The sequence below is a fragment of the Hevea brasiliensis genome, chromosome 11 (genome assembly GCF_030052815.1).
Source record: "Hevea brasiliensis isolate MT/VB/25A 57/8 chromosome 11, ASM3005281v1, whole genome shotgun sequence".
Taxonomy (NCBI): domain Eukaryota; kingdom Viridiplantae; phylum Streptophyta; class Magnoliopsida; order Malpighiales; family Euphorbiaceae; genus Hevea; species Hevea brasiliensis.
In genome coordinates, this window is record NC_079503.1 from 97,712,015 (window position 1) to 97,733,180 (window position 21,166).

At 33.1% G+C, this 21,166-nt stretch overlaps 2 protein-coding genes across 3 annotated transcripts; one reads left to right on the forward strand and one right to left on the reverse strand.

Annotated features, from left to right (window-relative positions):
• The first annotated feature begins 927 nt into the window (after window positions 1-927).
• Window positions 928-9,685, forward strand: LOC110639478 (arogenate dehydratase/prephenate dehydratase 1, chloroplastic). Its single transcript, XM_021790461.2, has 11 exons — window positions 928-2,124; window positions 2,885-2,952; window positions 3,035-3,127; window positions 3,218-3,418; window positions 4,288-4,368; window positions 4,463-4,558; window positions 7,173-7,250; window positions 7,363-7,452; window positions 7,542-7,609; window positions 8,481-8,562; window positions 9,313-9,685. Exons 1-11 carry the CDS (start codon window positions 1,824-1,826, stop codon window positions 9,367-9,369), a joined length of 1,215 nt encoding a protein of 404 aa, XP_021646153.1. The 5' UTR covers window positions 928-1,823; the 3' UTR covers window positions 9,370-9,685.
• A 1,006-nt stretch (window positions 9,686-10,691) lies between these two features.
• On the reverse strand, window positions 10,692-14,290 carry LOC110639470 (lactoylglutathione lyase GLX1). 2 transcript variants are annotated; one of them, XM_021790444.2, is made up of 9 exons: window positions 14,170-14,290; window positions 13,913-14,028; window positions 13,695-13,819; window positions 12,905-12,969; window positions 12,606-12,818; window positions 12,068-12,115; window positions 11,841-11,948; window positions 11,579-11,731; window positions 10,692-10,922 (listed from the first exon to the last, which is right to left on the reverse strand). In XM_021790444.2, the coding sequence occupies exons 2-9, from the start codon at window positions 14,017-14,019 to the stop codon at window positions 10,866-10,868; spliced, it is 876 nt and encodes a 291-aa protein (XP_021646136.1). In that variant the 5' UTR covers window positions 14,020-14,028; window positions 14,170-14,290; the 3' UTR covers window positions 10,692-10,865. The 2 variants fall into 2 exon arrangements, with proteins under 2 accessions (XP_021646136.1, XP_021646134.1); XM_021790442.2 differs by having other exon boundaries at window positions 13,913-14,040; window positions 14,170-14,287.
• Window positions 14,291-21,166: the final 6,876 nt, after the last annotated feature.

Sequence of the window (21,166 nt, forward strand, 5' to 3'; positions counted from 1 at the left end):
AGTAGTTGCTTGTTAGGACATGCATTGCATATATTTGTTCTTTGTTAAGCCACCAATGAAATCAAGTTGAAAACATTATAAATCTACCCTTCAAAGACTTCTTTAAATTAAGATTGATAGAGACCTCCGTTTGCCTTTCTACAAAATATAAACCATTCAAGAAAAGCCATCAAATCATCATATCTTCCATATTTAACTAATAAATTTCAATTGTATCAATAAATAGTCAATTATTCAAATCAATTCCAATCAATTTAGGTGCAGCCATCATCTGCCAATCAATTCCACATCAACTTGAAATCTTGGCTACTTTATTATCAAATAGAACTTTAGGTGCAGATATCCTTCAATACCCAAAAGGGAAAAAGAGAAATTGATTCAAGATTTTGCTAAATTCCCTTCCTTTTTTTATCATAATAAATGCCATTGTAATTACTGATTAGTGGCCAGAAGGTCAATCTAATTAACAAAACCCTAAAGACATGTAAAAGAATGTAATAATTAATAAATTAACAGAGGCTTTTACTTCAATTACCCTAAAAACATTTAAATACCCATCTCCACAAGCAAAATTTGGTTAGGTGTAGCATATCAAATGACACTATAGGGAAAAATAATGTTAGTTAAGGGTAAATCAACTACTTAAGAGAGGGTTAAAAAAAAAAACTAGGGAAAGAGATGCTGTGATAAGGACATCAAATATCACACGCACATATATATATATATATATATATCTTGAAGCTTGACATTTCCACCATCTAGAAGGGAAGGGGAACACAAGGACATGGTCAATCATTTTCTTTTTATGACATGTGTATGTCAGGATCATTTAAAATTCAACTTAATTATGAGATTACGATTCCATGGTGAAAAGGCAAGTTCTCAACATATAATTAGATTTTATCTCCAACTTTTCATACGAAGCAAAATATTTTTGAGTCATAGCAATAAACAGATAGCATGAGATCATGAGGGAAACCTAGACCCTAGTTTATGACAAGAATTATAGAGGAGAAAGTGTATTTGAGATTGATGTTTGAAGGTGAAACAACTTATCCATCAGCTATAATGAAGCTGTTTTGTTGCTGCCCTTAAATAAGACTTGTTGAGCTGTAATAGCCCACAAGCAATGATCTTGACAATTACAGCCATGCCAGAGGACTGCAGGTAACAGAAAACTTCTGGATCCACATTACTAAACTAACTGAACACAGTCTACGAATTTCTGGTCAAATTTGATACCTACCCATATCAAGTCCCAAGCTTGAGATGGGGTGTGAGGCGCCAAGCCGCCAACAGATATAGAACACAGATAATTATAAAAACAAATATAAATAAAATAGCCCCATCAGGTTGCTTAAACAAAGGGGAAGGTAAACGAACAGGAAACTCGATTCTCATACCGCTTCTCTTTCTAGCCTCGCCGTCCTTTGCCTCTATCAAAGTCTCTTTCTTTCTATCTAGAAAGTCTTCAAACGTGTACCCAAAATTCTTTTCACCTACCCCTCTGTCTCCTTTTCAATATCCAGTTTTTTGTGTTAAAATGGCCAAAGGGAAATCACTTTACTTCATTGCAGTCCGTAAGTCCGCAGAATTTTAGGATTTGTATGTATTTTGCTGGGTCCATGGTTCCATGAATCCATGCCCCCACAACCATTCTCGTCGACCTTCTTGACAATGTCGTATGGGGTTTCACCAAAACACACCTCCAACAACCACATCACCAACAACCCTTCTATTTCTTTCTCGTGATTTCTTCCGCTGCTCTGTTGTTTTCTTGTATGCATTTACATTGTGAAAGTTGAGATTTTTTATTGTCTCTCATGGCTTTGAGGGCCGCTGGAACCATCTGGATTAACCCAATAAGACCTCTTTCGAATGTGGGCGGGTCGGATTTGGTGTATAGGCGTTGTGAGTTTGGCTATGGTTTGAGGTGCAATTGGGATTTTGATAGGTTCCCTGAGCGGGAACGTTGTCGTTTGGCTGTTTTGGCTCAGAGAGTTATCACTCCTGTTAAAGATGATGAGAAGCCCTTCACTCCTGAGGTGGAGCCTTCTGGGGCAATTGATAAGGTTCAGGACACCGAGTCCAGAGTCTTTCACAAGGATTTGAACCTTCTACCTAGTGAGTCTGTTCAATTATAGTTTTTCGGATTAAGCTCTTGTTCATTTTTATTTGATGGTTATATGGTGAATTATTGTATAATATTTAATTTTTTTTTCTCTTTTTTGTTTCGAAATTCAGCCTTATTTAACATAAAATGGAACTGGAGTTTTTTCATTACACATGTGAGTGAGGGGCAGTCGAACTTCCCAGGTTCAACATTCATGCAATTAGCACTAGGCTATGCCCACCATTGCAAAATATAGAACTAGAGTTGAATGATGAATTTACCTCCAAATTGAACTCCAAAACATATCAATTGCTGCAAAGTGAATAGTGTGTTTCTAATGGTCTTAGCAGGTAGCTATTGTCATGATTTTGAATATAAACCATTGCATTTGGGAGAACATTTCATTGAAAATTGGAAATGCCACATGAGATTCTGATCCTTTTGGATGTTTATCACTTGCATGCATAGGTTAATTGTTGGGTTCTGCATGTATTTGAGTAAAGTTACTGCGTTGTCTTGTAAATGGACTAAGGATCAATCTCTTTGTATGGGTGATTAATTTGTCTTTTCGATAATTAATGACAACTGAATAATTTTATCTCATGGGATCTTTTTGGTTGGTTATCTGGAATTATTATTTTCATTGGAAGGCTGCATAAGATTTCATGGGTAGTTGTAAGCTTTGGATCGTTCTTGCTGTTAATTGGAGAAATTATATTTGAACTTGAAATAAGTGTAAATGATCTACTTTGCATTTTGTTGTGATTGCAGAACCATTATCAGCAACAGATCTTTCTGCATCTCGCAATGACAGCATAAAAGTACGGGTTGCTTATCAGGTAAGCATTTAAATATTCTTCATGACCCACTGTTCATTTTCTTTTCCCGGTATTCTTATGTTGGCTTTGGTGCCCATTCTAGGGAATATCAGGAGCATATAGTGAGGCTGCTGCACTAAAAGCATACCCCAAGTGTGAAACTGTCCCATGTGAACATTTTGAAGCTGCATTCAAGGTTCATTTAAACATTAAGTATAATTAATTTCTGTTTTGAACTGATTACTATATAATTCTCACATTTGTTATCTTGTGCTTCACTGAACAGGCTGTTGAACTCTGGTTAGTGGATAAAGCAGTCCTCCCCATTGAGAATTCAGTTGGTGGCAGCATCCACCGCAATTATGACTTACTCCTTCGCCATAGGCTGCATATAGTAGGAGAGGTGCAAATGGCAGTCAACCATTGTCTGTTGGGATTGCCTGGTGTACGAAAGGAGGAGTTGAAACGTGTTTTGAGCCACCCCCAGGTTTGTCCTTTTCATTTTGTTGCATGCCATTCTGTTTGTTGTTTGTTTTTTAAGACACCTGGCAATATACAACCTATGTTTCCCCTATTCGATGCAACTATTATCAATCTGTGGTCAATTCGTTTAAGCAAACTAATTTATGACAAAAACTTCCGAACTGATTTCAATAAGGTAATTTTTAGCTGCTTTACACAATCGCTATTAACTGGCAGTGATCTAGCCAAAGGGAGATCTAATGACAGTCTGAACTCTATGTGTTTCTGAGAAGTGTTTAATGAAAAGGTGCGTAGCGCCACAAGAAGGAAAGCAGCTGATTATAAAAGAAGCCCAAAACGATGTGCAGAGGTCTTTAGTAAAACGGTGTCTTTAGTAAAACGGTGCGAATTGGACAAAGGGAAAGAAAAGAGAAAGTCTCTGTGTCACAAAGAGCAAACGGATGGTTTAACTGCAGTCGGTTAGATTAGTTCTCCAGCAGGCAAAGAAATTACATCTGCCAGCATTTCTGTTTATTTGTTTTGTAAATATTCTAGATTAGTCCAGTAGTTTCCAGAAGCTTCATTGATCTTCTTTGTAGCTCATCCTTCTTGTATATATAAGTGTATTCAGCTATCAATGAGATCATGCCCTTCTACTCTCTTTTTGAAGTCTATTATAATTTTCTCAGTTTCATATAAAGTGATCACCTTAAACACTTGAATTGACTCTTTGGCATTATAGTTTAAAGGACTTATTGCATTGTTGTACTGGCTTAATACCTGAAAGTTGATAGTAAAAGATTATTATAAAGTTTTAGTAATCGCTTTTACCTTGGAGTTGATAATTTTGGTCTGAAATATTTCATGCTGTACTAAAAATATTTGGACTTGCAGGCCCTTTCCCACTGTGAGATGGCATTGACCAAGTTAGGTGTTGTAAAAGTTACCACTGATGATACAGCTGGTGCTGCTCAGGTATTCTTCAAAATTATCTGAATTCCCTTTTGTGCCAACCCTGAATCATATTACAAACAGTTTGTATGCTATATGATAAAAAAAACTGCAACAGATGGTAGCTACCTGTGGCATCAGAGAAACGGGCGCCATTGCAAGTGCTCGAGCAGCGGAAATCTATGGTCTTGACATTCTTGCTGAAAAATTCCAGGTAATGCTATGACTTCATTTTTTTTCTATGATTTTATTTATGTAAATTTTTTCAAGAGAAATGATGTCCCGTTGAATAAAACATGATTGAGATCAGTTTCAGATACTTGAATAACACCACAGAACGTTGTGTTTTAATAAGTTAAAAACTCTTGATTATGAAAATGGTTGATCTTTTTTTTTAATGGTCCACCTGCCAGTAATGAAATTGTTTCGCTGGTTTTACAACCCCGTAAGTGCACGGATCACTAACAAGTATTAAAGTGATGAGTAGAGTATCGTTCCCACAAGGAATTTGATTAGTAAGTACCAATCTACACAGTAATTTTGACTGTCTAGGCTATCGAATACTTAGGGAATGAAGTTTGTTAACCTTAAACACTAGAATGGTAAACTTAAAACGAAATGATTTATTTGAAACAATTCTGGAATTAAGATTTCTCACTTGAATCTTACTAGAGATGTTATCTCGTTTATTTACTGAATTGAGGATCATTTTCCTTGATGGAAATCAGTCCTAAGTCATCCTAAATCCTCTCTCAAGGCAGCTAGGGTGTATTCTAATTAACTCAAACTCAACTTTCGTGGTGATCAAATTAATTAAAATCCTTTAAGATCTTTGACCAATTTTGAAGTTCCACAAAGGTATTAGCCTATGTCTAGGTCAGAATTCCTAGATTCAAGATCTTGATTTTCTAATATTAATCTTCACTTTTCAGTCCTTCAATTAACATCTACAATCATGATTAAGTGGATACCAGCACATAGCATGCATTAAGATCACAAGAAATTAAATCAATGAACGAATCTCAAATCGAATAAATAATTAGTGTTCATCCATAATAATAATTACAAGCATTATTCTCCCAAATCCAGAATAAGAAAACTACTTACTCATGGTGAGTTCAGCAAACATCATGATAAAAGGTAAAAACAGTAAAAAGAAAATCATGTAGAAGAAATAAAACAATAAAAATCTGTCTAGGGAGATAATGAAGGAACCGAAGAGAGTTTGCAGCTTTGATCTTGTGGAGCTTCAGCTGGAAAGCTCCTTTTGGTACTGACGTTTCTTTCATCGAGACGGCTGGAGAGAGTGCAGAATGTGGATTTCTCTCCTTCAAAACTCCTCAAAAGTGTTGTCAAAAGATAAAAGGGAGCATTCTTTTTTCTGATGTTTTCTCTTCTATTTATAATGGTTGCTCTAGGGTTAGGTCATTTTGAGTCCAAAAGGCTTTAAGAGTCTCATTTGAATCAGAAAACAAGAGAGGAAATTCGAGTTATAAAACTGGCTGCCGCATAGTACATGGCCCGTGTGTCACTACACGGCTTAGGGCCGTGTAACTTGCTAGAGTGGAACTGCGGAGTCTTGCATTGGCACAGAGAGTTACACGGGTTTGCGCCAACTATACGGGCCTGGTTACACGGGCCGTGTACTTTTGTTCCCATAAGGTTCTTCAAGCTTGTACCTGGCAGACTTACACGGGTCCCTGCGGATTACACGGGTCTAATTACACGACCCGTGTACTTTTGTTTCTTCATTGACTATCTGGCTTTCTTCTGGCAGAACGTTACACGGCTCTGGGGCTTGGCTTACATGACGCGTGTACTTTGTGTCAGCAGCAATACTCAGTCTCTTGACCTCTCCAAGCCTCCTTTTGCACTCCTATACTGTGGGGCTTCACCCAAAATCTGAAATGATGCAGAAAACATAGAATTAAGGGCTTGACAATAGAAATTACAAAAACTAATGAAATCAATTACTATGCATGAAAATACTTGCCTAAATGCTATGAGATAGTATACAAATGTGCTTAAAAACATCTATACAATTCAAGTGTATCAGAAATCACATTAATTTCTTTTTTTTTTCTTCTGAAATTTAGTTGTTTGAGGGCTTAATCATAAGTATCATTCATCCAAAATATAATCCTGGCAAAGGTGCAGAAAGGAGTGACTTACAGTCTTATACAGTTTTCTTCTAGTAGATGTATTTCCAATATTTCATTAACTGATTAAATTGAAACTGGAAAATTCTTTTCTTAAGGAAAGTGATATAATAGAAGTTTTTTCCTTCTCAATGATATAAATTAGTATCGTTGCTGGATCTACTCTTTGCATGAGGCAGAAACACTGTTCTCCTTCCTTCCACAGTTTCACATCTTGTGGTACCTTTCTGTTACATAGATAATTAGACTTATTTGGAAAAACTTTGAGTTTGAAAAGACAACCTCGGTGTGCTCTCTGTAGATATTTAGACACATATTTCTGAAAGCGAAATAAAATGGTGTTATAAAGCAGCTGTTACCCCTGGCCCTACTGTGAAGGCCTCAAGACTAGTTCTTGAAAATGCACCTTGAGATTTGATGCATGTGGTTTTCATATCGAATTCTAAAGAAATAAGTTGGATAAAGAAGATATGTTGCTAATCATGATGCATTTGACTTGGGATCAAGTCTTAGAGTTCAACTTGGTTGTACTTATATGAGTTCTTCATTATGTACAAGCTTTGCATTTAATGCTAATAACTCTATTGTCTTCATTCTTGAATTTGAAAAGTTATGTTTTGTAATATTTTACAATATTCAACCATTTTTTTCACCATTTGTGCTGATCAGGACAATGACGATAATGTTACCCGCTTTTTGATACTTGGAAGAGAACCTATAATTCCTGGAACTGACAGACCCTATAAGGTATTATTGTTGGTTATCCAGCCTTGTAAACTCTTTTTCCTTTTCCTTGAAATATTAAGAGAAGCTATTTCATTCATCATTTGTACCTAGTCATAAAATTTTCCCTTTCCAGACGAGCATTGTTTTCACCCTTGAAGAAGGTCCCGGTGTTCTGTTCAAAGCACTGGCAGTGTTTGCTTTGAGGGGCATTAATTTGTCAAAGGTGACCTTTTAACTAAGAGCTTGTTTTTGTTGTTTGACCTTTGTATCCAAAGGCTCTCATTAGCCTCTTTTTCTTTTATTAAATTTCAGATAGAGAGCCGCCCACAAAGAAATCGTCCTTTAAGGGTGGTTGATGATTCTAACAAGGGAAGTGCCAAGTAAGTGATAAAATTTTGGGTAAAGATTTGCAAGGTTGGATGTGAACTATCCTACCTTTTGCGGGTATACACTGGTAGACTATTTGGATGCAAGTCTAGGTGAATAGATAGGAAAGAATCAACCAACTGGAATTGAAAAGCAAATTAAACATTGCCTTAGCCAGGAAGAAAAGATCAAATGTAAGTAATGATAGCAACACTCAGAAGCATGTAACAACTATATTTTTGATGTGCCTACTAAAATTTGTAAGTTGTAAAAGAGCATTTTGCACAACAAAAATTAGCATCAATAGGATAATAATGTTTTTTTTTTCCATCACAAAGAAAAAAAAAGGTAATTGGCACCTTGTTCTTTTATTAACCGTGTTGAATTGTATTGGAATTTCTGTGAAATAATGATGCACTTCTGAAAGTAATGTTCAATGATTTGATGCTATTGATGAAGAACAAACTCATTCCATTTCATAAAACACAATTGTATGTGGTGCATTGTTCAGAAAACATATTGTTCGCTTCAGAGTTTACTAAAAGACAAGTTCTCTTTCACAATTTGGTGCTTAAAAAGATACTAATTATCCTTTTACTGCTGCATCTTACGCTTTCATGTATGTCAATTGCAAACTATGGGCCTCCACTCAACAAACCTGAAATATAACTATTTAGCTAAGTTTTTGCTTTTGCATTCCTGGGAAACTGAAATGGTAGAGAGTATCAAATTCAAATTTTTTTTCTTTCACAACAACTTTTTGTCCATATTACTGTTTATGCAACCCTGTGTGTGTGTAAATGTGTATATAAGTTATATTTGAGATTTTGGAGTATGGTAAATTTATTTGTCTTTGCTATACCAGTGATGTATTTCCTGTGGCAGGTACTTTGACTACCTTTTCTACATCGACTTTGAAGCTTCTATGGCAGAACCTCGTGCTCAACATGCTTTAGGACATCTGCAGGTTAGTCTTTCTAATCTTTTATTTATTAAAGAAAACACATCCCTGCTATATTTTAACAAAGAAAACTCATAAAGCTACTTTTTCTTGCTAATATTTACTATATATAATTCTGATTTTTTGTATTTACAGTCTGATATTTTCCATGAGGTTTATTGTCTTCTCCCAATTCACAGACTGCTAATTTCTGTGCAAGCATTCTGATGGTTTTTATTTTGATTATTTGTGACAAGAAATAAGTGTCAGCTTTTATAAATAAGTCCTGGTTTAGTTAAGTTATTGCATAAGAGCAGCATTTACTTCTCCAGTTATTGTTTGTATCCTAATTGCAATCTAGTCATTTCTATAACAGTCAAATTGGCTGTTTTGTTTCCTTGTTGGGGAAGCGTGGACGGAACCTATCTCTTGATCTTAATATGAGACATGCAAATGTGAATTGAATTGCATTATGTTCTTGATCTGGAATTCGGACAGTAATAATTATAGCTGGAAGTTACCTGTGTCTTGCTGTTTTTTCTTTCTGTCTGCATATTATGTGTTTGTGGACGTCCTAGTAAACTCTGTTGTCCCTATTAAGTTATACACTTTCTGCTGGTCTTGTATACTATTTGTTTGGAACACTGTAACAAATCTTAGCTGCCACAAGTTTAAAGCACTAATTTTCCTTCTCACACTAAGGAACAGAACCACAAGAACTGTTTGTGAATGAGAAATGTGTAGGATTTTTTATTTTTTTTTCTTTTGATTTTGCAGGAAATTGCAAGATTTCTTCGTGTTCTTGGTTGCTATCCAATAGATATGACTCTTTAATTAGATGTCTGTCTTGGCATTTATAAAAACCTGATCCAAGTGAATCAGGAATTGGAAAAGAAATTACTGCAATGTGGTCAAGGCATGTTGATGGGATGACAATGGCAGCGGCAACTTTGCCTGCTCCCTTCAACACGATCTTTTACTCAACATTTCAGATTTCTTTTTCACAATTCTTTTCATTCCTTTAATAGGTATATTAGAACATTATGTTTCTGTAGGTGTAACAATTTGAGGCAAGTTTATACTGACATAGATTGTGGGGGCATTCCTCCTGTTTTCTGAAATAAAATTAGTGCATGAAATTTGTTTTCTCTTTTTTTTTGTCGTATGATAGATGATTTCATTAATAAAATCAGGCCTTGCAGGCCCCTTACAACAGAGCCTCATGGCTGAGAGAAACACATATTAGTAGCTTAAATTGAGATGCTATAACCTAAATAAAAAACGAGAAAAACTCTCTAAAAGCTAATGAAAGAAAAAGAATATTTAATATCTATACAACTCAACTCAACTCAACTAAGTCTCTATTTCAAAAATTTGGAGTTAGTTATATGGATTATCTTTCTCCATTCTAAATGATTTTGGGTTAAATTCTTGAAAATGTGTAATGCTTATAGGTCATGTTGTACTACTCTCCTTCAAGTCAGTTTAGGTCTACCCATTTTTTTCTTTCTATTTTTATCCTAACATGCTTTACTTGTCTAACTGGAGCCTCCATATGTCTACGCTTCACATGATCAAATCACCTCAATCTCTTTTTTTTCGACTTATCCTCAATTGGCACTACTTCAATTATTTCTCTAATACTCTCATTACGGACTTTCTCTAGTCTAATATGGCCACTCATCTCCGCAACTCTTATCTTAGACACATACGACTCCTTCAGTGCTCAATACTCACTATCATAAAACATAGCCGATCGTATGGCTATACGGTAAAATTTTCCACTCCTGTGGCATGTATCCACTTCAATCATCCGGCTTTAATCCTGTGACTAACATGCTCCTCAGTCCCTCAAGTGGATGAGAGATTTAATCTCTATCTGCCATGAAAATTGTTTTCTCACCCCCTTATATAATTATTATATGTAACTCAATTTAGTCACAATTAACACCTTTGTTTGTTCGGTGGATGATCATTATATTGCAAATTTACTAGTTTGGTCTATAAGAACCCAATGTACTTGATTATTGCTTTATGTACTATTTAACAATACATAGCCCCTTTCTTTTTCTTCTCTCCATCTAAAGAAGCTCGGTAAATGAAAACATTGATTTCAAATAAAACTACCTTACTAAGAAAAAAGCAACATGGACAAGTAAAAATGAATAGCCAAACAAAGCCTTAATATGCTACCACCAATTTATATAAACATGTTCTCCGCAGGTTCACTTGGTTCCATCACAAAACCCAAAGCCAGGATTACTAGCTGCTTTAGATACAAATAACACCAACTTGTTTCATACAAGTAGTGCACCTACAGCCCGCTTAAATTAAGCAGAATCTCCCTTCTGCAGTTCCTTGAGAAAGTCTTCATTGTCAACCAGGACCTACGGAAATGATCCAGAAGAACAAAACGTAAGCTCATCAACAAAGGCTACATAAAAGGAAATTAACATGCACTGCATTGTATGCCTATGCTCAAACCATAGAACAAATATGGATTTCACTTGCACAGATGTCCGAAAGCTTCCATGTGATTTTAGTAATTATTAAATCTTCTAGTTTTCAATATTTCACAAAAATGCAATTTTATTTTTCACCCGAGTACAAGCTCTCTTTCAAAGATATTTTTTCCCCCCAAAGCACAATCAATATATCATTTTAATAACAAAACTTGGATGAGTCTAGTTATTAATTCAACAGACAAAATTTAATAGGCCACAATCTGTAGGATGGATCACACTAAAAAGATGCTGGATTTTTTTTTTTTTTTGGACACTTACAGATTGTGTACCTATTATGCATACGCACTCGTCTCAATTTCAATTTCTCATTAATTAGTTTTAGCTCATAAGTTGAATGCATGCAAGAAATTACACACCCACCCCTTCCCATTTTAATATTTATTTCAATAGACAATTACAATAGCATATAATACAGCATAGAACTATGGGCATATGATTTAACTTGACAAAGGTAAAATCCCTGACCCTGAACAAATGCAACCATACTCAGAACCTATGAGCTACCAGAGGAAACTTACCGTTTTCCAGCCATCTGGGTCTAGAAAAGAAGTAATTTTAGTGTTAATTCCAGGAAGTGGTCCAGGTTGTCGAGTTATTTTCCCACCAAGCTCTTGGGTAACCAAGTTGACAACCTCAGCACTTTTGTAGACATCATCAGTACCAATTGCAACCTGTGGAAAGTACAACATTGTTGAGGGGAAAAACAAAGCAAAAAAGATTTTCAATACAAGAAAATTTCACAAGTGCTCCAATAGAGGAGAAGAGAGGCTTTTAACTAACCTGCGCATATGCATTTCCCTTGGAATATTCAGTCACACCATAATTGTAAGTCAACTCAAGAACAGTTGTCTCATATTCATCTGCATAGCCCATCATCGCCAAGGTATACTACAAAATGCAGCCAACAAAATGAGACAACTCAAAAAGCTTTTTCTGCATCTCAATAACCTCATGCAAATAGATACATTAAGTTACTAAAGATCAAATCAAATCATAGTATCACTTACCTTGTACTGGGGATTATCAACCTTCCTTAAAAACTTCATGCCTAAGGCCTGCAGAAGAAAGACCATTAAGAGCTGCATGAAACCTGTTATTGGTTAATTTCTACAATTCCTTTGCTGCCTTAAAAATTTTTGGAACCCAGTGTATCCATGCACAATGTGATTTCGTAATGACTGGACTAGCTATGAAGTCGAGTTATTTCCTGATATTAAAGAATTATCAGAAATCACAATCAATCTTAATGCTTTCAAAGTTCCATATACTAACCAAAATCCAGTGTTATGCTCAAGTACAAAACTATCAACATCCTCTCCCACCCAACCTTCCAACCAAAAAAAGAAGGCAAGCTATGGCATGAACTAAATCCGCAATATGGATACTAGGAAATTTGTAAAGATTGAAAGAAAGTCAGTCTTTTTGGTAAATCTCTTCTCATATGACTTTGCATTTATATTATATATAAGCTTGAAAGACACTCAAGTGGCAATGAGTTCTCTTTGAATCAGATCATCATAAAATGTTCAAAAAATTTGAAGCTACCTTTTCATAGAACTGGATAGAACGATCCAGATCACCAACACGAAGCATTACTTGGCACAGGGGCTCAGGAGTTGGTCCTCTTTGAATGAGTTCAAAAATATAACCATCTGGATCCTTTGCAAAGGCAATAACAGTAGTCCCACCTTTGACTGGACCAGGCTCCCTAGAGATAATGCCACCCTTGGCACGGATGTCTTCAACCAACTTGTATACCTGCAACTCAAAAGGATGCATAATTCATGGTCCCAACCAAGGACAAACCTCAACTGTCAAAACTCTTAAAAACTAATGATTCTTACATCCTGAGTCGCAATTGCAAAATGCCCAAAACCATCTCCAATATCATATGAAGTCACTCCATAATCTGCAAATCAGAACCAAGTAAATTCTCAGATGCTACAGAGGTAAAGAAACTAAAATTTTGTTCAAGCCTTTTGTTTTAAATGGCCGAGATAATTTACCTACCTATCCCCAAGGACACCAACCTCTTTACAACTTAAAACGATGCCCTAATGCAAAAACTGCTCATAGGTATGCCTTAAAAATGAAATTCTTCACTATAAAAATGAAATTCTTGACTACCATATCAGTATCAACAACTCATTGGCTAGAGAAACACCTACTCTTTTCAACGACTTAATGAGATTCTCTGTGCCTTACCCATTTCTTTTTACACATATTGCATTACCTTGAAAAGATCTGCTTTTTATTTCTAATTAAGGGTACAGCAACTCACTAGCTTCTATATTGGTCTTAAAGAACAAGACAATGCAGAACAATAAAGGCAATAAAGTAATGGCTGATTTTGAGCTCTGCTCCAAGAAAATAACTTTAAGAACTGAACATTTATCAAACAAACTGTTTGGACACGTAAAATCAAAATAGCCCATCATTAAGATAATGTCAGATGAACAGATTATTTTAAGACAGCAAATGATTAGACAAACAATACGCCATCATTTAACAAATTACACTCAGAAAAACCCTCAACCATTCACAAGAATAATATATATATATGTGTGTGTGTGTGTGTCTGTGTGTGTGTAAACACGTAACCCAAAACAAAGTATAAAGGTGAGAGCATCATACTGTAAGTCAGCTCCACAACAAAATTAGTCTCTTCAGAGCCAAACCCAAGAAATGCATTAGAGTACTTTTCCTCTGGAACATCTCTTTTCCTCAACAACTTCATCCCAAAGCATTCAGTATAAAATCTACCAAATTAAACATTATAAGACTTTTTCCCTTTAAAAAAATGTACAGATATAACAGTTGCGAAAGAGCTTTTCTTTCCAAAAGAATCATACTTTATGGTGCGATCCAGATCGCCAACACGATACACGACATGAAGGAATCGGCGCTTATCCTTCTTTGGCCATTCCAATAGCTCAGCATTTGGAGCAACCTCAGCCATTGTCAAGCACTAATCACAGCACTTTCAGTAGTTTCAAATTTACAGATAAAATTTCAGCAGATCCTTAAATTTCTAAGTTCGAATCGAGCGATTCTACCAATTTCGATTGAGATCTAAACACAAAAAACTTGAGAGGGAAAGCAAACTTACCAGAGAGAGTAAAGCCCAAAGAGGAGAACAGACAATGTTTTCTCCAGAATGCCGGATATCCAGTCTGATTCATTATTCATTATTATCTGATGTGGTTGAGATATTCTAGCACCACTGCCTGTTACGTTACGAAGTGAAAATCAATTATACTAGTACGGACAAAAGCGAGAAACGTGGGTGTACATAAACAGGCCACGTCATTTTTTGCAAATTTATAATATAACCAGAATATTTGTATAACTCATGCGATTATAAAATTAATTAATAATCTGGCGGGAAAATTTAAATAATAATTACTTAATTATTTTTTTAAGTGATAAGAAAAAATAAAAAATACATTGTAATTTCACAATTTGACATATGAGATATTATGATAATTTTTATTATTATAAAAATAAAAATTAATATATTTTATATATATCATAACTTAATTGACAAAATAATTTTATAAGAAAATTATGCAATGAAATTTTATAACGAAGATATATATATAATATGAATAAATAAATTTAATTTTTAAATTTTACTAATTAAGTTTATAAATAAATTATGTTAATTTATATTATTAATAAATAAATAAAACTATTTTATAAAATCTTCAAAATAAATGAAATATTATAAAAAAATTATAATATTTAAATTTAAATTTATTAAAAATGTATAAAAAAAAAATGCTTTACTTCAATTAAAGGATGAAAAGAATCTAGATTTTACTTTATTTTCTAATCAATTAAATACTAAATTTTAACTTCAATGTCTTTTTAAAAAATTTTTAAAATGTCATTAAAAAATATTTCTAATGTCAATTGAAAAGTGATCCGATGAAAACTTTCAACGCTCAAGTTAAATAATTTTAAAGTTATAGAGCCCATTTTATTGTATGTAATTTTAAAGTTAACATATATTTAGAAATATTATTTACGAAATACTCGCAAGCAAATTCAGACTTAGATTAATAAGCAAAATGAAATAATTAACCGAATTATTTTAGAGAAAAAAATTTAATTTGATTATTTATTTAATTTAATTTAGAGGATATTTAATTTAATTTATAAAAATCAATTTATAAGTACCGAGTGTTTATAAGTTAATTTAAACTTATAAATATTTAATATTTTAAGCAGTTAGGTATTTAGTTAAAATATTTATAAGTGACTGATAAATAATTTATTTATTTAGTAAAAATAACTTATAAATATATTTATTATTAAAATAATTAAAAAAATATTAAATGAGATTTATTATGAAATTTTAAAAATTAAATGAAAATAATATATTAAATTAGCTTATAAGTATATAACTTATAAGTATCAAAATGAAAAATTGAACTCACTCAACTTATTTTTTTTAGCTTATAAGTTGAACTTATAAACTAAAAAGTTGTTATAAACAAACAAATCAGTTTGGCTTATAAATTAATTTGAATAGTTTATAAGTTAAGATAAATAACCCCTTAATTAAATTTAAAACTTAAAATTTATTTAATTTAATTTTTTAAAAAATTAGTAAAATTCAAATCTAGCCAATTTTATTAACAAGAAGGCATGACATGCTCGTCGTTAAGACCATCTTTATTGACTCTCTAATCAGGATGACAACAGGGTAAAATACATGTAAAAATTACTTTACTTGAATTCAAATCTAATTAATATTTTTAAAATTTGAACTCGTCGTAAACCTGATTAAAATTTATTTTCAACTATCTAAACCCGTCCCAAACTTGGTTATTACAAAAAAAAAAAATCTGAACCCATTTAATCATGTATATTTTAATTAATAATTTACATAAAAAACTATTTTGATTAATAATTTATATTTTAAAATTTTAATTATCTCAAAAAATATTTAAATTTTATTTTTATAAAAAATAAAATATATAAAAATTTATAAATATTTTATAAAAATAAATATTTTATATTTAATTAAGTATTTATATAAATAAATTTATATAATTGTAACACCCCAAAATTTTAAATTTTATTATTTTATGAGTATTATTGATATTTTAATTTTATTAAATTTTAAGAAATTATTTGAGATTTTTCAGATTTTAAAAATCGAGTTCGATTTTCCGAAAATATAAACTTTGATGATTTTTAAAAATTTATTTAAAGACCACGTGGCAAAACTAAAAATATATTTGGAGTCTACGAATTTTTTTGAATTTTCTGGAATTTTTTCGGAATTTTTGGACCTCATTTTTAGTCCCGAGGCAGAGTAAAAAATTCAAAATTTTGTATTCCGAATCGAACCGGCCGAATCGAACCGGACCGGATCAGACAGGTCGAATCGGACCGACTCCCTCTCCTTTTTCTTTTTCTCCTGCGCGCGTCTCCTCCTCCTTCTCTCTTTCTCCCGTTTTCTCTCTCCTCCCACCCGACTCAGGCGCGCCCCATCCCTTCTCCACGCCACCGCCCCAAACGGCGGAAACGCGCGCCCTCCTTGCGCGCGATCGTTCGTCTTTCACGGCCAAAATTCGGCCGATCCGGCCACCAATCGGACCGGGCCTTGTGTTTAAACTCATCTACTCATCGAGAGCTTTCCATAAATACCAAGAACACCGAAATCCATCTAGCGGTTTGTCCAATTTTTGCCCGGGAAGTTTTAGCCCATTTTGACTTTCGGGCTAGATTTCTCGCAAACCGTGAATTCCACGAGAAAATCGAGAGTACCAGAGTGCTCCACTCGTCGAGAACTTCGCGGGAATATAAATTTCAAAATTTTCCGACACCGTTTTTCGGTGGGTCCCACGGAACTTCGCAATGTCTTTCCGAGCATTAAATGAGCTTAGAAAATTCTGAAAAATTTATATATTAACCCCCGTGTTGTGGGCTTCCTCAATTCGCGGAAATTCGACAGTTGTCCGGATCTGTGAATTTCCGGCCAGACAGACCCGTTACCGAAAAAATCTCCGAATTGGACCAAGGTTTTGGCTACCCCCCATTGTCAGACGTCCCGAGCGCGTCCCCGGAGTCGGAATCGGCAAATGTAAACCCGAACCTTGCTTTTTTTGTAATTTTTTAGTGCTTAAATAGGATTAAAAATCTATAAAATATTCGTGGTAGCCCAGAAAATTATGATTCTTTTTGCAATAGCCTAGTAATATTACTAAGGACCGCGGGGCAAAGTTTTAGAATTTCTAGAGCTTGTTTGGGTAGTTTTTGCAAAAATGATCAATTATAAGGACTAAATTGAAATTTTACATATTGTGATTAATGACTTATTTGATGGGCCCAGGAGGGGCTGTGTGATGTGATTGAATTGTGGATATATGAGTTTCGAATATAGAAGTGTGTTTTGAGCCCTTTTGCAGGTTGGGTAGGTCCTAGGTATAGGGGAGACTCTGCCGGATTTTCGGCGCGACTTAGGACGTATTTGGTCTTTTCTTGATTTGTATTGAGTCAATTATATTAAATAATTGTAATGTAATTGTCAGGTGAGCCGGGACAGCCTTCTTCCTCCGCCCAGCCGCCACAGTGACCGTTGTCAAGTCTGTGAGTAAAATATTAATTTTAATTGTAATTTCGATATTATTATATGTTTAAGCATGCCCATGCATCACTTATATGCATATATCTATGTAGATAAATCATAGGCACGATTTATGTTGCATTCATAACTGTGAAAGTGCCATGTATGTTGTTGTAGTAATTTGGAGAAGTGTGCGTGCGTGTGATGTGGTGTGGACTATGGATAGGACGGGTAGTCACGGCTTGAGTTCTTCGCTGGGACCCGATCCTTCGGGGGTAGTCACAGCTTGAGTTCTTCACTGGGACCCCGATTTGGTTTATTAAGCGAAAGTCCGGCTTGAGTTATTCGCTGGCACCAGGTTGGATTTAAGAGAGGCAGATAGGGATCACCATATATTATGATTGATATTATTGGGTGTGTGAGTGCTCCAAATTACCTTTTCTTTGTTATGATGTGAATTTATTCGTCTTGCATTTCACTCCACAGGGTGCATTAGTTTTAGATAGTTATAGAGATTATGGTTAAAATTTATATTTTACTCTCTGAGTCGAACGCTCACTCCTGTTCAATATTTTTCTAGGCCACAGGATGATATTTTTGAGGTTAACCTGCTTTCTCCCTCGCAGGTCATTTATTCATGTTGGTGTAATTCTATAAATTTCTAGAATTTCTTCATTTTTTAGAAATGTTTATTTGATTTGGGTCTGTAATATAAATTGTTATTTTGGACCTGTAAACTTAATATTTCATGCATGTTTGATGGGCTGGATGAGGCAGCTGAGCTCCCATATATTTTTATGATGATATGGGTATGTGGAGGGTGGTGAATTTCCAATTGATTATTTATTGTGTTTTTCTTACGGGTGAGACAAAAACTCTGGTTGAAATTTTATGGTGATTTATGAAAATAAAATAGATTTATTGAAATTAGGGCCCAAATGGGCTTTAGGTTGAAAATGAATAGTGTTAGTCCATTTAGTTGAGTCGTGACAAATAATAAATTACTTAATATATAAAATTCAAATCTAACTCAAACTTATTATAAATATTATTATTTCAATATAAATTTATTTTAAATTTAATTATATATTATTTAAATTTATTATATTAAGATTCAATGAAGTTGCCATCAAAATTCAACTCATTGTTATCTTTAGCCGCCTGATATGGCACAAGAAGGCAACGCCTAGTCATCGAGCGTTGACACCGATGCATTGACGCAGCCCCTTGCATCAACATAGCCCTTAACCTGCATGCATCACTGGCTCCGTGCTTGCCTGCCACTGATATCATCCGCCTAAAAAACTCTCTTTCTTGTTGTATAATATTTCATTTAAATTAAAAAAAATAATTATAAAAAATAAAATATAAAAATTAAATTAAAATATTTTAAAATATAATAATTAAAATATTAAATGTGGTAAAATTAATTGACTCACTAATAAATTACCAACTTTGGAGGTTTAAGCATGGGTCAAGCCTTTGAGCCCAACAGGTTTCAGATCAGATTGCATCCGCTACTAGTTGTTATTATTTTAATTTAAAATATTTAATTTTAATAAAAATATATAATTTAAAATATTATTATATTTATTTTTATTATAAAAATAAAAATTATAATAAAATGTAAATTAATTAAATAAATTTCGTCTTTTTGGAGTAAAAAGGAGGGACATATTTTCTAATTCACGTAATCTGGCATATTAAAGTCAGCAGTGATTACTTACCCATTTAATTAAAACTCAATAATTGAAATTGCAACTTGCCGCCATTGTGTGTATTGTTCAATCGTCCCATTCATTTATTCTATGATTTTTTTCAAAACAGAATCAATCTATTATTGGGTCTCTCAGTTTCCACAACCGTAGGTAGTAGGTGTGTGAAGTTTATATAAATTAACATGTCTCAATAAAATTTTATCAAAAATTGTATCTTATCACTGAGCTATGTGTGTCTACTTTTAAAAGAGAAAAATTCAAAGTGTTTAAAAAGATGAGTCGGTGTGTGCATGCATTACCCCCACACATGAGTTGCATACATGTAGTCCCCTCGTAAAGTGTTAGTCATTCGAGATTCCTACATTAGTTGTGGATAGCGCGTGTATGTGATTTATATGAATTAACATGTCTTGATAAAATTTTACAAAAATATATATCTTGTCACTAAACTGTATGTGTGCATCTGTCTACATTTGAAAGAAAAAAAATCTATTATTGCATTAATCTATCGTGTGCCTTTGACTCCTTCTAACTCCAAAGGGCTGCGATTCCCTAATTTTTTTTAATATTTTTCTAATCTATTGATTACGTCTAATCTTATTCATGTCGAGAAAACTCATTATAGAGATAAAGTGATTTAAATAAATTTTTTATTCACAAAAATTAAATACTCAATCTCAATTAATTGATAAGAGTCTTTTACTATTCGTATTAATCCAATTGGTAGTATAATATAAATTATTAATATATTAAGATATATGTATAATTAATTAAAATATATATAAAGACCCTACGAATCTAAATGTAAATATTTAATTTAATAATTATTAAACTGATTATTATATAAACTTAAATTTATAGTAGTCATACTATTTTTTTTTCTTTATTTTATTTACTTCCTCTGTCTCATAATAAAGAAAATATTGTTAATATAATTAAAGCAATAAATTATGTATAGATATTCCTATTTATATTATTTCAAAAAAATTAAATTAAATACTTATAATGCTAAATTATTTGAATGTAAATTAAATAGTGGCATATTAATAAGTTAATAAATAAATTACTATTTTAAAATGAGAGTATTTATTTTTTTTAATCTCTATTTACTCACCATTTCTAAAATTATAAATATTAATAACTTTTATATTAATGTTTCTCTCAAAATGAGTATGTAACTATGTAGAGTAAATTTTGCTAAGAAAAATCCTTAAAATTGAATTTTCAAGCTTTTAAAAATAATTAATTTTTTAATCTCAATTACAAGAGAACACAACTCCATTAATGTTGTGTCTAGGAAAGAACATATTCTCATGACATTATTTTTAATATTTTATTTAAAATTTTATAAATTCTCCTAGTATTACGTAAATGGTGACCTCACTTTTCTCTTGTGCCGTCCATTGTAATAATCAAAAGGTTATTGGAAGGAACCTTTATAATTATAAAAATTTGAGTGATGGTGGACTCTTGGATTTGATATGTTTTTCTTCTTCCTCTGGGCTATGGTGGTCCTCCTGGACTCATTGGCCGCCTGCACACAAACGAAGCGGCTTCAATTTTTTATTACATTTTCCAGCAGCTAAACCTACAGCATTATTCAGTTTAAATTGAGTAAATTAAATTTAATTATTTTAATTTAGTAATTTTATTTTATTTTTAAGATAATTTAATTTAATTTGATTTAATTTTATATTATAAAAATTTTAATTATTTCGATTCGATTTAATTTTATAGAGAAAAAATAGATTAAACTGAACCAAACATAATAGTTTTATTGATTTTTGAATTGATTAATTTTTATGAAA

Coding starts and splice junctions, on each gene's coding strand:
- LOC110639478 (XM_021790461.2), top strand. CDS start 1,824: ATGGCTTTGAGGGCCGCTGGAACCATCTGGATTAACCCAATAAGACCT. Junction 7,251..7,362: donor GAACTGACAGACCCTATAAG/GTATTATTGTTG, acceptor TTCCCTTTCCAG/ACGAGCATTGTTTTCACCCT. Junction 8,563..9,312: donor ATGCTTTAGGACATCTGCAG/GTTAGTCTTTCT, acceptor TTGATTTTGCAG/GAAATTGCAAGATTTCTTCG.
- LOC110639470 (XM_021790444.2), bottom strand. CDS start 14,019: ATGGCTGAGGTTGCTCCAAATGCTGAGCTATTGGAATGGCCAAAGAAG. Junction 13,820..13,912: donor GATCTGGATCGCACCATAAA/GTATGATTCTTT, acceptor TTAATTTGGTAG/ATTTTATACTGAATGCTTTG. Junction 12,116..12,605: donor CTATCCAGTTCTATGAAAAG/GTAGCTTCAAAT, acceptor TTTCTTCTGCAG/GCCTTAGGCATGAAGTTTTT.